The 16,551-nt window shown below is 46.8% G+C and overlaps 4 protein-coding genes across 4 annotated transcripts; 2 read left to right on the forward strand and 2 right to left on the reverse strand.

Annotated features, from left to right (window-relative positions):
* Positions 1-2,476: 2,476 nt before the first annotated feature.
* On the reverse strand, positions 2,477-4,795 carry LOC131885880 (alpha-(1,3)-fucosyltransferase 10-like). The gene is made up of 2 exons (XM_059234065.1): positions 3,655-4,795; positions 2,477-3,594 (listed from the first exon to the last, which is right to left on the reverse strand). The coding sequence occupies exons 1-2, from the start codon at positions 4,043-4,045 to the stop codon at positions 2,579-2,581; spliced, it is 1,407 nt and encodes a 468-aa protein (XP_059090048.1). The 5' UTR covers positions 4,046-4,795; the 3' UTR covers positions 2,477-2,578.
* Positions 4,796-5,537: 742 nt separating this feature from the next.
* LOC131885881 (trafficking protein particle complex subunit 12-like) lies at positions 5,538-12,083 on the forward strand. The gene is given in 7 exon segments (XM_059234066.1): positions 5,538-5,806; positions 8,447-9,481; positions 9,483-10,811; positions 10,885-11,136; positions 11,214-11,360; positions 11,432-11,537; positions 11,603-12,083. Coding segments are annotated over 6 exon segments (3,150 nt in total). The 5' UTR covers positions 5,538-5,806; positions 8,447-8,593; the 3' UTR covers positions 12,031-12,083.
* LOC131884922 (mucin-2-like) lies at positions 6,019-8,352 on the forward strand. The gene has a single exon (XM_059232817.1). The coding sequence runs from the start codon at positions 6,019-6,021 to the stop codon at positions 8,350-8,352; it is 2,334 nt and encodes a 777-aa protein (XP_059088800.1).
* Positions 11,502-14,498, reverse strand: LOC131885878 (protein fem-1 homolog B-like; the record flags this gene model as incomplete). The annotated part of the gene is given in 3 exon segments (XM_059234064.1): positions 11,502-13,433; positions 13,494-13,693; positions 14,025-14,498. Coding segments are annotated over 3 exon segments (2,001 nt in total). The 3' UTR covers positions 11,502-12,102.
* Positions 14,499-16,551: the final 2,053 nt, after the last annotated feature.

The raw sequence follows: 16,551 nt of genomic DNA on the forward strand, positions 1-16,551 counted from the left end.
CTGCAAAAGTAATGGTAACGGAACGGGTTTTTAGCCCTCGTGTTACCGTTGCTTTCTTCTTTTTTAATTGAGCGAAAGAATAATTGCATAAAGGTTTCTTCCCCGAGTTTTTAAAATGCACAAGATGCGAAACTTACTTTTGGGAGCAAGTGCATGCATATGATTGCAATGAATATATTATCATCATTTGTTTATCCCCATTTCTCCCCCGAAAATAAATAAATGGATAAAAGTGATAGTAATCAGCAGGCCTTGAGTAACGCGTTACTTTCTTTTTTACAAAACGAGCAGAAAAATAATTGTTTAAAGATTTCTTCCCTGATATTTCTAATGCCTTTGCCTTGGAGTGACTTTTTTGCTACCTAATGGTATCAAGTAGAAAATCACGGAAGGCTGCGACAGGCTTATCAATTTACATTTTCTGGGACGTATCACGTTACTACATGCATGATTGAAACCCGTAAGTTAGCCTTAAAATGTAACCCAGATTTACGTCTTGTCAGACCGTTGGAATACTTGCCTTATGTGAACCTTTTTCAAACCATGAAAAGAAAGATTAAAAAAAGATCAAAATGCTTAGTTATTGTGAAAAAAATTGAAACCAAACAACCCTTAATCCTTGAACCATTGTATCCTTGTATTCTTTTTTTGGATTGGTTTTCCACGGGCTTTTCGAACGGCCACAGGGAATGCAATCCCCAATACTTTTAAAAGAAATGTTATAATTCGCCTATTTAGTACCTTTCATTCTTTATATGAGATTTGGTTTACTTGCGAATTTGTCTTGGCAGATCGAGCTAGTCCTTGAATGTAGGGTTGATCTGGAATGTTATCTAAAAGTTTGTCCAAGACTGACTTGAAAGATGCTACCGGATCAATAAGGCCTACGGATTCCCTACGAATATTAGAGGGAAGTAAACTGTACGATTCCAACCTTTCCAGCCTCTCCCAAAACGAGAGCTCTCTCATACCCTCAATGTTCCTACTAAAACATCTTTGGACCTGCTCAAGCTTTTGCAAACCTGCTGAACTCATTGGGACCCAAATGGGCGAGGCATGTTCCAGATGCGGCTGGACAATCGACTTGTACAGAGTTCGCATCGTGACACTATTTCTGGACTTAACCATGCGATATATCCAACCTCTTTTTTTGAAAAACTGCGCCTACCTTCAACTGGATATTCTCATCGAACTTTCCATTATTTTAGAGGACAAAGTACCCCTAAATCCCTCATGGATGAGACTTGCTGAATAACTATTACTATTCAAAGCCAATCAAGCGTTCGATTCCTTGAAATCTGAAGTGTGACAGAAACAGATTTTGGATCCCCTCAGCTGGGAACTATGGCAGATCGCGTGTTTGGAAAATGAGGTACAGACAGCCGATTCCCGCGTGGTGGCTTACGTGGAAGCCTAAGGGGGAAGTACAGTGTGTGGAGGATGGTGATGATAAGACGGACGACGACGATGGTGGTGACAATGAGGTCATCAAAAATCTGCCAAGCAATTAACTTGGATTTGAAAGAGGTTTATTTAATGGAACAAATCCAGTATCTGGATGTTACAGAAGAAGAGCCAGTGAAAGAGGTGCGCCATGAACTACAGGCACTAACAGCAAAGAGGGTTAACATAGTCTGCAAACGACATGATTTTTTCACCATGAAACAAAAACCTGCTGACACCCTCTGCGATTTTTATGCTCAATTAAAAGTTGTGGGCACCTTAGATGAATAAGACGACATTTTGTGTGAGGAGATTCTGGCCTCTGACCTGAGTGTGTCCGTACCAAATCAAGGATTGCATCACAAACTATTATGGCCGGACGACCCTACGTTATCTCAAGTGAAAGCAAAATGTGAATCATGCGAGACTGGAAACCCAACATTGGCTGTACTTCAAGGGTCCGTCGTTCAAGCAGATACGTTGTCAAACTAAAAGTCCGAGAAACGAGCCGTTCAACCCGTTCAACGCAAAAGGAGCCAATCCCGAGGCAGATTACGGCCGAAGTCAAGATCCCGCTCTTGCAACAACTGTGGATATCCGATTCACAATGGCCCAAATTGTCCAGTTTCAAATGAAAGCTGTAATTAGTATATGGAAAAAGGGGTCATTTTCGCTCAGTCTGCTCTTCTTTTAGAGTTGGAGCATTGTTAGCATTTCAAGTGCAATTGGCATGTTTTACTAAACGTCAGAATCGGCGCCGACTGTGATATTACAAGTGTTTGTTGTGGCCACTATGGCCTCGCTAAACTTCTGTCCGAATTTGGAGCCCACTAGTACGATCAAATTTGTTCATTAGCCCATTAAAGGCGTATCAGCCTTGTTAGCATGGCAAATTTGTGCTTTCTCTGTGATATATCCAAATACACGTTTGAAAGGCTTGACTTACCATCAACTGGATATGCTCCCAAAGACCTTGCGAACTGCTGGAGAGTACATTCCCACTCAGGTTAAAGACGTCCATACAAACAAGTAGTTAGCCTGCAACTGAGGCTCGTGTATTCACTTTTATTATTGAAGCATTTTCTTACCAATTCCACAATTAGTCAACGCATAACGTCATTTTTTTTATTAACATTTATGGTTTGTCATCTTTTAAAAGGCGTAAGACAACTTCCTGGTATTCACTAAGACTGAAATTAGAGTTCCTGTCCATGTATTGGGCCAGCACCCTTGCTTCAATTTCACTTTGGAAGTACTTATCCTGCCAAAAACTCCGCCTGGAACCATCGTTTGTTTCGTGATTCAGAATCTCCAAGGCAGTTTTCGGATAGAGGCATCCATAATGGTTGGCATTCGCCTTAAATATTTCAGGTTTGAATCCCATATTGGCTATGCTCATTCGTTGATGCACTCGACGGCAAACCAGACACTCGAATTCTTCCACTAAATTTCCTACGGGCTTCTGTAGAGCATGCACCAATTTTCCATTGGTAACACTTTTCGTTTTGTGCGCCAAATGTGAGTAGTAAAGCTGTTTATGGGTCGATATGGTTCGAATGTAATCCACCAAGTCCGACATGCTCCGGAAATCTTGAATCAGAATGGCGGATTTATGTGTAGGCAAAAACTCGTGGACATTGGTGGCACCCAAATAAATAGGAATGGATCCGACCACTAAAGGTGTCCAGAGCTTCTCCGTGACATAATCCGGACAGGCCGCGTTTTCAATTGACAACACAAACTTGTATTTACTCAAAAGTCGCAAGAACTCTGAATCGCCAAGCTTTTCCGGTGATCTGATATCGTTGGGTAGGTCCTTGTTATGGAGACAAGTTCCATACGAATCCACGGCCACGTGCTTCATAAGCTCTTGCACAAAGTCATCCCGCTCCATTGGATTATCGCAATTGCTTTGAACATAAGCTATATCCGCCAAGAGCTCATCTTTTTGCAATTGCTCCTTGATTTCAAAGTCAAGCCAATAGCTCCGACTTTCTATCAAGGCCAGACTTGGTGCATGTTGATACGTTAGGGGCCAGTCACTCTTCTGTCGGAATGTGGCAGTATGATTGAAATACTGAATCCAACCTCCGTGGTTGAAGATCATTTCGTTTTTTGGACTCTCTTCATGCAACAGGGCCCAATCCACATCTAATCAAATTTCGTGTTTATTAATCATCAGCCAGCCATTGAAAAATCTTTGCGACTTGCCTGCCTTTCGCGGTAAAGGTAACCCGCGATCGCGTTTGAAATTTGACCCGTAAAAAAATATGCCCGCCGTCTGTGGATGTCGCCAGAACTTTTGCGCATCGACAAACAAACATTGTGAGGTCTGACAAGTCTTGAGACCCGTCGTTGAGGAAAATCCATCCCACCACATGAGTATGGGAACGGATATCGAGCTTTGGAATGTCACATTGGCGACTAATAGTTCAAGTTCATGAGCCAGAGTTTCCGTGATGTTGTTGGGTGTGTTGGGCTCCGAGAAGATATAATCATGCCAAACATGAGCCCCTATCATAATGAGCATGGAGGAAATGCCCGCACATGCTTGAAGGGTGAACAATTTCCAGCGAATATTGATAAAGAAATCACTGAACATGCTGTATGTTGTTAGAAGAAATCTTAGTCGTCTCTGTCACGCATTCATTGAGGGAAGTCTTATTGATTTTTTAAAAGAGAGCTAGCTAGCTAAGCGACCTATTTTTTTTAACACGAGGTGGAATTAGACCACTCGAGAAAGTCACCTTCTGGTGTGCCGGTTTCATGTTTCATGATATGGGGGGACCTATGACACACTCCCGATAGAAACACTGAATATATAACACACGGAAAAGAACAATTCTTAGGTCCTGTTGGGCCATAGCGCCATTCGTTATTGCCCCAGGTAGCAGATGATGATGATGATGAATGCACGATCAAGTTTGTCTCAAGTTGGCTCCTAACTTCAGACCTGAAAGGGTACGCAACTAGACGTGCTAACTTGGACGTAGGTCCGGTAGATACACGCCCATTTGACACTTGCCGCCCAGTTCAAATGCAAGGAAGTATATGCACTTGGTCCCACCTACAGCTGACAACAACCAGAGGGCTCTCAAAGGATTTGATGTCATGTTCAGCCGATATCAGACTTGTGGTAGAGCTGTGCAAACAATCTTGGGCAAAAAATCTCGAGTCTCGAAATTTGTTGCCGAGAAAGAAAAGATTTATAACGAATTCAAGATACCAGCTTAGTTTTTTGAAACTCGGTGCGATGGGAGAGATATCAGCTTTGATTTGAAAGAAAGCTTTGCTTTAAAAGCATAAAATAACGGCACTCAATTTATACATTTTCGTTTTTAAGTTTTTAAGCTGGCGTCATCCAATTTTAAAGCAAATACCATCGGCGGGTCAGACCCTACTTTTCTTGAAAAAATATTGATTTTAAAAATGCAAATTTGCCGCAATTTTTTATTTTGAAACTTGAAGCTATTTGGGGGCTGATGCTGAAACAATAGAATTACAAATAATAAGGATTCGTTTCCTTTTATTCTCCAATTTGATTTTGCGCCCACTTCCTTCTTTGTAACCTAGGAGTGGGTTGTGCTTTACAGTTTTGTTAAACTACTCCAACTGTAAAAGCTTTCTTTCACCTTCATTTTTAGCTACAAGAAAAATTGTTAGTAAAATAGATCTCTAAGTATAAGATTCTATGGCGAATATCTAACCAAGTGGGCACAAGTTTTAGATATTACGGCTCATAATCCATAATTCGGCAAACCTAGCAAATAAAAGCCTAATCAGCCAATCCTCCAATCCTTAAATATTGGTCATTTCCATTAAGAAGAGCAAATATAACAATGAGCACAGCTCCAGTTTTTAACTTTTAAAAATAATTGATGCATTCCTAACTTTGGCCCAAGGAACTGTCCGTCATTCGTGCCTTTTATTGAGGAAAACCTAAACCCCTGTTCCTTAATTCATGTTTGCAGAATCTCTTGGACCAAACTAGTGGCTAAAATACCCAACTGTCTGAATCCCGAAAGCACTCGAGTCAATTGAGTCTGTCCGAGGCTTATGTCATCGCTAGGCGTTTGAGCAATACGTACGTAGTACAGGAGCGCAGACAGAGTCCAGTCATCCGAGTCATCCAGCTCCTTACGAGAGAGTCCAAAGGGTGGTGGTGGTGCTGCTCAGTTTCTCACTCCTCCATAACGTGACGTAAGCTGTTGGATCCAGGGAACATCGTTGTCGATCCAACCGACACCAGACTGCTTCGGCCACCCCTTTATGAAGCGTAACAGCGGTGGGAGGCACACCCCTTCAGATCCATTCCCAACCTTCATTCCGGCTCCCAGAGGCCCACACAGGTCCAATATTCAGGGTAAGTCTTGGTCTACTATGTCTACATACATATCCATAAGCCGAGATATAGTCGTATTAGTTTGTCAATAAACTCCAGCCCGCCTCAACAAGGCCAGGTATACTTAGTCCGATCAACACTCGTCCACCAGCCTTTCTCCCAGCCAGGATTCAGGCCCGAAACTGGTCGGCGAGCAACGCGCATTCGGCGCATTCTTGGACCAATAAAGCGAGATGAGCGCCCGTGATCTCGAGGACTTCATTTCGGTCATTGAGACGGCCGAAAAGATCTCGCGAAGTAGCACCGCCCTTTCCACTATTGACGGCTATTATCCAGGCCGATCCTCTGAACCGAGCTCATGGCCGAGCTCGGTACCCTCAGCTGTCGAAGGCACGGTGGCCTCGTCGGACACGCCGTCCACTTGGTCCTCGTCCCGAGTTTCGGGAGTCAGTTCCCGCTCCACCTCCATCGAGTCGGTTCAGACCGTACGCGAATCTGCCCAGACCAATCCGGCTTTGCACTTGATGCAGTTGCAGCGCGTGCATCGACATCCACGGGTCGTGGCCCGTGATCTGAGTCCGGCCGTCACGCCCCAATCGTCGCCGCTGGTCAAGAGGAAGTCCGTATCCAAACCGCGACGTCCCTCATTTTTTGACGATCAAACCCCACAGAGCAGCCCGGAGCGCATTCAACCCACCCAGTCAACCCGCCATGTGGGGATTAGTCGACAAAAAACGGTCCTATCATCGGCCACTGCCTCGGGCCACTCACCTACCAAATCGACCCACTCCTCCTCGAACTCGTCTCCGGTCAAGGCCGGACCTGCAGGGACCAGCGAGTCGCTCGAGAACACTTCACCTACCCCACCACCAATCACCGATCATTCCAACCCGATTGAAATCACAGCTGAAGCGACCAACAACTCTATGGAGTCGCCTGGCTCCTCTGCCACTCATTCGTCCCCCCGATTATCGCCTCAAAAGATTCCAGCTCGATCATATGATTCATCAGCCACCTCCCCCCAAAAGTCTTCGATAGTATCATCCAAGCATTCTAATTTGGCCTCGCCCCATAAGTCGTCCGTGGGATCATCTCAGCATTCACCTCTGGTATCGCCAAATAAATCTTTTGTGATCTCGTCTCAGCATAGCCCAGTGACAAGGTCCCGGAAGTCTTCAATGGGATCCTTCCACCCCTCGCCCTCTGCCTCGCCCAACAAGTCTTCAGTGGGATCATTTCACCAAGGCTCAGCGATATCGTCTCAAATGTCTTTAGTGGATTCGCAACAGTGCTCAACCAAATCTCCTTCCTTGAGTGAAAGCTCTTTTGAAGAGCTTGAGCCGAGATCTGAGATTCCTGTTCCGCGGCAACGGATAGTCATTCGTCAATCCAGTATCAGAGTACATGACCATACCCTTCAAGATGTGACATTAACAGACCAACCCGTAACGAGCCCTCAATTGGAAAGGAAAAGCAAAAAGCGACCCATTTCAGCTCCTCCTCCCAAAACCCGACCTCTGAAAGAAAAAAGCGAGGAGCAAGTAGATCTAAGGTCTTATTCAAAAAGCTTAAAACTTTTAGGGCTAAATATTCCGTCCAATAGGGTGGAGGCCACCCAGTTGACTCATCAAGACCTCGAAATCCGAACCAAATCGCCAACGCTGAAAACCCGGTTGACCAAACGCACCCAATCGATATCGAATCTCCAAGAACTCATCGATTCGAAAGAAAAGATCACTAGGAAGGAGTACGTACAGATCAAGAAGCCCTTGTGCAAGGCAGTGTTCGAAGAATGGTATTTCAAGAAGATGCAATCTGAGGTAGAGCAGCGACGAAAAGAGGAAGAGATCAAGCAGGAGAAAGAATATGAAGAGGAATTGGAAAAGCAAGCCAAGAAGGAGAAATGCTCTGAAGAGTACAAGAAATGGTTGATGAAGAAGAAACTAGAAAACAATCGTCTAAGGAAAGATCGAAACACTATCAGTAGTGGGAAAACTGGTAAAACCCGACGTCTCTTAACCGAGGATCAGAAAAAGAAAATGGAAGACAAACTCCAAGAGTGGAAGGACACCAAGATGAAGGAGTTAAGGAAGAGGAAAAAGTTCGAAGAAGACCAGCGCAAGGCCATGGAAGAGGAGGAATTAAAAATGGCCAAGAAGAAAGAGGCGGCGGCCACGGAGTTTAAGGCCTGGCGTGATAAGTTAAACGACCAAATGAGAGCCAAAATGAAAGAAGAAAAGGCCAAAGCTTTGGAGGCATTGGAAAAGAAAAAAGAGGAGGCCAAGGAGAAGAGAGAAGCGGCCGAAGCATCCTTTATGTATTGGAAAAAGTACAAAGACGAGATCCGAGAAAGGGAAATAAATCAACGAAAACAAAAGAGAACCAAATTTGCCCGGGCAGGCTCAAATAGTGAGAGCTTACGACGAAAAGAGGCCCAAATTGCGTATGAAAAGTGGCTCGAATACACAGAGCAGCGAGAGATTGAAGAGAAACTAGCGGAAGAGGAGCAAAATCTACGATATCTTTGGCGCCCTCCTTGGTATCCCGGTGGGATCTCCGAATATTAAAATGCATCAGAATCTCGTTCTCTGTACCCGTAATGTGGTGTAAAACAGTCATTGAAAGTGTGTTGGTCATGCGTGGTTTTTCCCCTTCTTTCAGGTCCTATCACGTGAGCCCCCCCCCCCATCAGATCTCACATATTTGGAGTTGTTTCATCATCGGTTTCCCAATATATTGTCGTTTTCATGTGGAAGCTGACATCGCTCGTTCTACCTCCCCTCTCCTCCTGCTCGTCCATTGAGGACGATGGACAGTAGGAGTGCTCGCAGTCGGACGAATTCATCCAGCTCCCTCAGATCCCCCGGTCCCCAAGCTCTCACGCCCTCACACACGCCCAATCCCGGATTCACTAGGAGTGGTGGACACTTTTACGGCCCATCTCCGCTCTCTCCCGATCAATTAGCGGCGGGGATCTCGCGAATCAGGGCCGAGCGAGGATCCAGAAGCTCCTCCATCCCTGCCACCCCCGCTCCCACGCCCAATCCGTTACTACATGTCACTTATCATATGATCCCAGAACAATTGGCAGCAGGCATTAACAGTCTTAGAGTGGACGAGGGCTACGTGGACAGCACCAGTTTTCCAGGCACGCCTGCTCCTTCTCCGTTCAGTCCCTCGCCGGCTCAATTCCCACGGTTTACGCCCGATCAAGTTGCCGAAGGGATCAAGCGCTTACGAGAGGAGAGTGGAGTCAGCGGTTCGAGCACCGGTCAACCTCCCACTCCATCCACCACACCGGGATTGGGTGTGATCGCACCGATTCATCAACCACTGGGTATCATTCCCGAGCATCTGGTGGAGAGCATCCAGCACTTGAGAAAAGACGAGGGACTAGAAAGCGCGTCCAACCCGTCGACCCCGATTCCCACCCCCATATCCCCATCTCCAGCCACGAAAAATCCGGTTCTCCCGGAACAAATCGCGGCGGGGATTCATCGGCTCAAGGCCGAGGAAGGTATGTCCAGTGGTGGAAGTTCGGGCTTCCCATCCACACCCGCTCCCACTCCATTTATTCATCATCACCCAGGGGGAGTCCGCCCCGAGGATTTGGCTGCAGGAATATCGAGACTTTACGTTATCGAAGAAGGTCGAGTCCCCTCGGTGTCCACCCCCGTGAATTCGTTTGAGCAGAAACAGTGAGTTCACCATGGCTTCCAATGAAGAGAGTGGTAGTGATCCGGGGAAGCCGGACTTGAGCTCCTATTTTGGGGGTGAATCGGCTCCCATTGTGACGGCAGAAGCGAGTGTCCAATCGACGTCGGCGACGAACTTCTTTGATCAGTTAGAGGAATCGTCCATGTCTGTGCTACAAAGTTGCCGTGAAAGTCGGGTTGATTTGAGCCAAATTGAGATTGCGAACCAACAGCCTTCCCCTCCCGAAGACACTCACTTGGAGGCTCAATTGGATGTAATTGAGCAGAGACATGACGACGTTCAAAGTCTACGACGTCGGCAAATGAGTGAGTCTTTGGATAGGAAATCCAGTTCTGATGAGCAACAACAGCAACAACCGCAACAAGAACTGGAACTAGAACAAACGGAAGGAGGGGAGCCAATGTCTGAACAGCCCTCGCTCTGTACGATATTTGGGGAAACGAAAGACAGCGCGGACCCTTTTTCCTCGATAACGAAAGAAGAGGAAGATTTGTTCAAAGCACCCAAGACTGTGGCGCTTGATAAGGAAAAGAAGAAGCTTCCGGACAGTCTTAACTTGAAGCCTAATGTCCAAGTTGCCATATCTGAAGTGTCCACACCGACCAATACGGCTCCCAGCTCCACGTACGCCACACCAGTGGCTCCCACTCCCAAGGGCGATCATTCAGATCCCATGAACTTCTCCAACGCTTCCTTCCTGACTTCAACGCCAGCCCCTCCGGGTCAATTACAATCCGGTGCTGCCGTCTTGTTGCAAGCATCTACGTCTCATTTCCAAACGGACCAACCCATCACGAGCCCGTTGCCTTTAAGTCCGGCAGCCTCGAATTTCGTTCCTCAATTTAATAGCTCGGCCTCCATCGACGAGAGTCTGATCCTTCCGGATGACGAGATTGTGCCCGAGCCTTTGACAAAAGCCGACAAAGAGGACAATCGCCGTCATGAGGCATGGATTCCTAAGCAAGCAACTGGCCAGATCTTGTCAAGTATTGACGCTTCTAACCCTGGAACGTTCTATCCGGATCGCAGCTCATTGACTCGACCGTGTGTTGTGATTCGAGAGGATCTGGTGGATCCCGTCAAAAATCTCGTAGCTCACTACAGAGGTGAGACTGAGACGCAGAAGAGGCAGGTCCTCACCGTGGAAACCGTAACTAGAGATCAAAAAGGGTTGCGGCAATTAGTTCGAGCCGGTTGCTTCCGAGCGGCCGTCAATTTGACCGGACGATTGCTTCAAATGTACAACCAAGGCACAGGACAATCCGGAGACTCATCGAGTATGGCTAAACATACCCCATCGTCATTACAGGTGAGTGTTGTAAAAGTTGGACCATAATCCCTTTCATGTCCACTTGAAGCCCTTGTCTTGTTCCTCGATGCAGATTTGGTTCGCGAGGATCAGTTTATTGGTGAAATTGCGCCAGTTCTCGATTGCCGAGCTTGAGACCACGGCGTTTGGAGACTTGGATCGGCCGGATCTTTACTTTCAGTTCTACTCGGGCATGTACCCTAATCGGAGGGGATCAATGGTTCCATTCGCATTTCGGATTCTCATCGCCGAAATCCCTCAATATTTGGGCAAATATCACGAGACTCTTGACCGACTCTACGCCCTTTTGGCCACTGTCAAAAAGGTAGCTCGAAATCATAATTGTTCAACTCACTACTCAAGCTAACTTGTTAACTTTTAGGACGGTACGCTCTCTTAAAGATCCAGGATAACCTGCTCAAAGGCAAGGCCGAAGACGGATCCAAGTGTCAATTCAGCGAATCGGATCGTCTTGCTTCTCAGGCGTTGTGGCGGAAACGAGAAATCCGAGTGCTCTATTCGCTTGCCAATAGCTCAATCATCCAGAGAGTGAGTTATCAATATACATTATAACAGACTAAAAACCAACATGCAAAAATTGAATTACGGTTTACGTTTAGGACTTCGAGTCTGCTATCACCAATTTGGAGATTCTCCTGGAGGTCGAGGACACGAAATTGTCAGCGAAAATTCTGTCTGCCATGGGCCGAGTATATTTGCAACTAGGTTCGTTGGTGATCTCATCACATTTAGTAGAAGAAAAAAAACCACCTGACCATTCTTATTTTTAGGCGATATTCGCGAGGCAGAGACCCTCTTCTCGAGGGCGTTCAAGGCTCAGACAGATAATTCCACCGAAGAGAAGGTCGACCACCTTGTGGACTTGGCACATTTGTCCATTGGCAACTCAGACTTCCCCAATGCATTAAATCATTTCAAGAAAGCCGATGACTTGAATCCGGACAATCCAACTGTGATGAACAACATTGCTCTCTGTCACATTTATTGTGGCAGTCTCAAGGAAGGCTTGGACTATTTAGAGGCCCGGATCACGCGTAAGCCGCATTTGATCCTACACGAGACCGTGATCTTGAATCTATGCACCATCTACGAACTCGAATCGTCCTATGCCAGTCAGAAGAAACGAGCCATCCTCGATTTGGTCAGCCAATATAAAGGCGATGGAATCAACGCGGCGTGTTTGAAGCTGCAAATGTAATGCTAATCGATTGAATTCATGAAGATAGTCAATAAAGATATTCGTGGATGTAACAGTTGAGTTTGGTATTGGTCAGGGTCCATGAAGCTCAATGAAGGTCTCGAGGGCTTCGGGGACTTGGCCTTGGTAAGTGAGTCGATGCTTCTTGACCGATTGTGCCGCCAAACATTTGAGAGTGAGTCTGGCCTGACCTTTCAGGATGATTTCTGCCACACCCGTTGTAGCAGCCTGCAGAGGCGTCTTCCCCTCCAAATTGACCACATCCGTGTGCGCTCCAGACCCAACGAGGACCGTAATGATCGTGTGTAAGGTGATGAAATCATTCACGACGCGTTGATAGGTGACAATGCAATGTAGAGGAGTGTTCCTTTGAGCATCCATAGCGCCCACATCCGCACCTGCTTCGATCAGGAGCTTCGTGGTGGACGAGCACGGGAATTGGATCAGGGCATTCGTGTGGAATTCATCCACGGGCGTTTCTGAGTGGACGGCCAGATGCAGCAACGTCTGGCCTCGTCGGTTCAAGGGCTTTAGTTCCACGGCCGCGTAGACGAGTTTCATCAGTCGAAAGTGATCGGTCTCACTGGTGGCCTTGCGGGTTTTGCCGTAAATGACAAGGAAGTAGAGGAAAGTGTTCATGTTACTTTCCAGTTCTTCCCATGCGTCCTCTGAAGGCTCGCTCTCAAGAAGATTGCGCTTCATCTCGCCTTGACATGCTGAGATCACCTCGAGCAATTGATCGAATTCGACCGTCAGTCCCACATGAACAATCTGACTGAACACTTGAGCGAATCGAAGGAGATCACGAGCCACATTGGCGCAGTTCTGACGTCTCAAACGGAGGGCGTGAAACCATAGTTGTAGACACTTGTCGAATTGGGCACTGTCGGCAAACACAGCCCCACGAAATATCACGGGATGAGGCACTTCGGGATTATCGGAACCCAGGATTCGCTCTCGAATGGCCAGACTTTCCATGTGGAGGGCGTGATCGTCGGCTTCGATGGCAATCAGATCTTCGGGCGCTTCACACTCGACGCGATCGTCGTAGGCGGGAATGCTCGGACACACTCGCTTACATATCACATTGTCCAAATCGCTCCAGCGCTCTTGCATGGCCTGTAGAAGGTATTGAAAGGATCGGCGAATGTCGTAGTTCTCGCGATCATTGGCGAAACTGGCGCCAAGAAGCTCCAAGGCATCGATCCGTTCCAATTTGGAGACCTCGGGACGACTGATCATGTATTCGACTATCTCGGCTTGACAACGCTCGGCGGCCGAAATAAGGGGTGTCATATCGTGGCCATTTTTCAGGATGTGGGCACCAGCCATGAGTAAGGCTTGAACTACCGCCACATGGCCGACTTCGGCCGCAAAATGCAAGGCAGTCTCACCGCATTTGGCTGCAAGAAAGACAGGGAAATCACATCAAGTTGAAGATCAGTTTCCAATGGCGTGGTTACCCGCAACGTTGGGATCCGCGCCTTTATCTAAGAGGAACCGCACGACGTCCAAGTGACCCTTGAAAGAGGCAATCATGAGACAGGTGTTGTTGAACTCGTTGGCCAAATGAAGGTCCGCCCCGTGCTGCATTAGCAATTGCACAATATCCAAGCGACCCTCAAAACATGCGGCACGCAAAGGGGTGGAACGAATTTTGGTCCTGAAACACAATGCCGCAAATGTTAATGAACAGCATACACATAGTCATGAAGACGTTTAAACAGTCAATGTATGATGGACCATCTACTATTTATTACATTGACGGTTCAGGTATTACTATCCATAACTTGCACGGATTTCAATAAGTGTTACTATCGGTGACAACCGTCCTCCTTTTCAATGTGAAACCATCATTTCCTCAAATCAATACTTGATCAACAAGAAGAAGCCAAAACCCTGCTCAATTTTCTCTTTCTTACCCAAATTTTTGCATCGTAAGCCTTGATAAAGATCTGACGAACCTAAACTCACAAGATCCATTTTCGACTTACATATGATTGATATCGGCTCCGGCTTGGATCAGGGCCTGAACCACGGCCATGTGCCCGGCTCCAGCCGCCGCCCACAAGGCTGAGGCGCCTTCGATGGCATAATGGCCGAATTTGACCGTGCCCGTGGTCTCCAAGTCCGGACGGAAGCGGCTCAAGAGTAACTGAACCGTTTTCTGATGCCCGTAACGAGCCGCCGCAATCAACGGAGTCGTCTCCTCGCCCTGACTTTTGACCCGCGCCCGCAACAACTCAGCCTGATCGGGGGCGGCCCGTTCGCCCAATAAGGCGTGGACTTTGGCCGTCTGACCGTGTCGAGCGGCCGCGTGGATCTGCTGTTCTAACGGCAGAGACGGCGAGACCGTGACGGGCGAAATTCCGCCCTCGGGATGCTCAGGGATATCCAACCAGAGCACAGGATCCAGGTGCTCTTCCCCCTCTCCTTCTTCGGGCGGTGGCGGGGCTGGGTCCATGGCCCTGGCTCCTTTCCTCCCTCCGGTGCCGTGGGCCGAGATCAAGCTCGAGGCTGAGCGTGAATGCGGGAAGATGAGGTCCGGCAGGGCTACCAATGTTTTGCTCGGATTCGAGTCTAGGGTGGGGGCCAAGTTTGGGGACCTTCTCAGTCAAGTAGAGGGGTCCGAATGTGTCAATGAGGCACCCAGCAATGGTACTGCTACGTGCATACAGACAGTGGTCCACACGCAGAGTACACATGGACAATGGAGAGTGAGCCTACGAGTATTAACATGTAGGACGTAGTACTACATACAGTACAGGAGAAGAAGAATGGAGTGACGCAGTGAGTGACGGGAGAGTTATGTCATGTTGGAAGTATTAGGACTGTGATTGATGGAGCGGGAGAAACCTAGCAAATCAGATTTTAAGCCCGAAAATTGCTGTTTATATTGTATGTAGTGAAGACCACTCAAAGACACAGTGTGCTGAATAGAATAGAGGCTTCATGAAGAAAAAGTTGCAAAATAAACGTCATCGCCAAGCGGCTTGGTCACGTATGAAGAAGGAGGAGAATACAAAAAATATAGAAAATGCTTGCTATATATATATGTGTAGATGTGAGTGCCCATTAGACCGAACCAGTTCTCTCAGCGCGAACCATTTAAAGGAGGAGACGATGGATGCTCTAGAAATGAGCCAACAGGAGAAGGGTCAGGCACGGCTTTCCGTTTGAATTTCGCGCGCATTTGCTTGATGGCTGTCCGGAGACGCATAGTCCAAATATTCAGCCTTTTTTTAAGTAATGACATCAATTTTGATGATAATGGTTTAAAAATCCACTACTTATGAAGAATTGATGATCAGCTTGCCATGAGAAGGCCAAAAAGATTACCAATCATCATCGACTATGACAGGTATTGTCATAGTCGATGTGATTGTCAGGTAGAAACATAACTCTATTTTATGTTCCTTGAAATATGTCGTTTTGAGGGAATAGAGCTTGTCAGGTGAACGCGTTCATTAACAACTGACGATATTCAATGGAGTAAAATCAAAGACAACATGCCTGGCCAAACCGCCCTGTGCATGCATTGAATTTCAAGTTAATCCATTTTGCATGCTTTCCTTGGCAAATAGCATTGTGGTGTTGAGCCAATTTGATAGTGCGTTCACCGTTTAGCACCAAACATGTTTATTTTGTTGGGTTTTGTCACACAGCTCACTCAAAATTACGCAATTATTGACAATTCAATGAACGGACAGTGCGAGTTGACTGTGGTGTTTGTCTTAATGCTCCATCCCCAAAATGCCCAAAATCAGGGTGCCGGACAACATTTTTTCATGAATTTCCTTTATTTGACAGGCCCTATAGGGCCTGCCAAGTGAACGCCTCCATGAAATACTGACGTTATTCCATGGAGTAAAATCAAAGACAACATGCCCAGCCGAACTGCACTGTGTATGAGATGAGTTTTGACATTGAATCCATTTACATGCTTGTTGAAGCAAACGGCATTGTGGCATTGAGCCAATTTGATAGTGAGTTTACCTATTAATACCTGTTACGGCCAGATTCCCCAGACGTCCGAGATGATTCTTAGCTAGGTAAATCACAATAACCGATGCTTAACACGATATATTGTTCGAAAATAGCGGTCACAAAAACGTCAGAAAAGTTTCCGCGTAGTTGCTCGATCCTAAACTGGTTCACAAGTAATTTGGCGCGAGCAAGCTTTGATCGGCCCCTAGCGGATGTTTGGGCAACACATGTCGCGGGAAAGTTCAAAATATCGTTGGTCCGTTTCATCTGGCTCCCTCCAAACCATCCGCGGGGTTTGGATCTCTATCAATGCTGGCTCCTCCGTCGGGGTTTTCGTCCTTTTTCTGAGTACAGACCAAAAGAACCAACTTGTTCACGGGTCGATGCAACTCGGTGGTTGTAAAGTTGTTCACCTTCTTTCCGTCTTTGTTCTTTATAAGGAAGGGTCCGAAAAAATCCACTCCTACATACGTGAATGGAGGTGCCGCTTGCATTCGGTCCAAGGGTAGGTCCGCCATAACTGGGGTTTCTGTT

This window comes from Tigriopus californicus, chromosome 8 (genome assembly GCF_007210705.1).
Source record: "Tigriopus californicus strain San Diego chromosome 8, Tcal_SD_v2.1, whole genome shotgun sequence".
Lineage (NCBI taxonomy): Eukaryota > Metazoa > Arthropoda > Copepoda > Harpacticoida > Harpacticidae > Tigriopus > Tigriopus californicus.

Bases quoted from the DNA above. Each gene is read 5' to 3' on its own strand.
- LOC131885880 (XM_059234065.1), bottom strand. From the start codon at position 4,045: ATGTTCAGTGATTTCTTTATCAATATTCGCTGGAAATTGTTCACCCTT. The intron at 3,595-3,654 runs GCAAGTCGCAAA...AAATTTGATTAG, and splicing joins ACCTTTACCGCGAAAGGCAG to ATGTGGATTGGGCCCTGTTG.
- LOC131884922 (XM_059232817.1), top strand. From the start codon at position 6,019: ATGAGCGCCCGTGATCTCGAGGACTTCATTTCGGTCATTGAGACGGCC.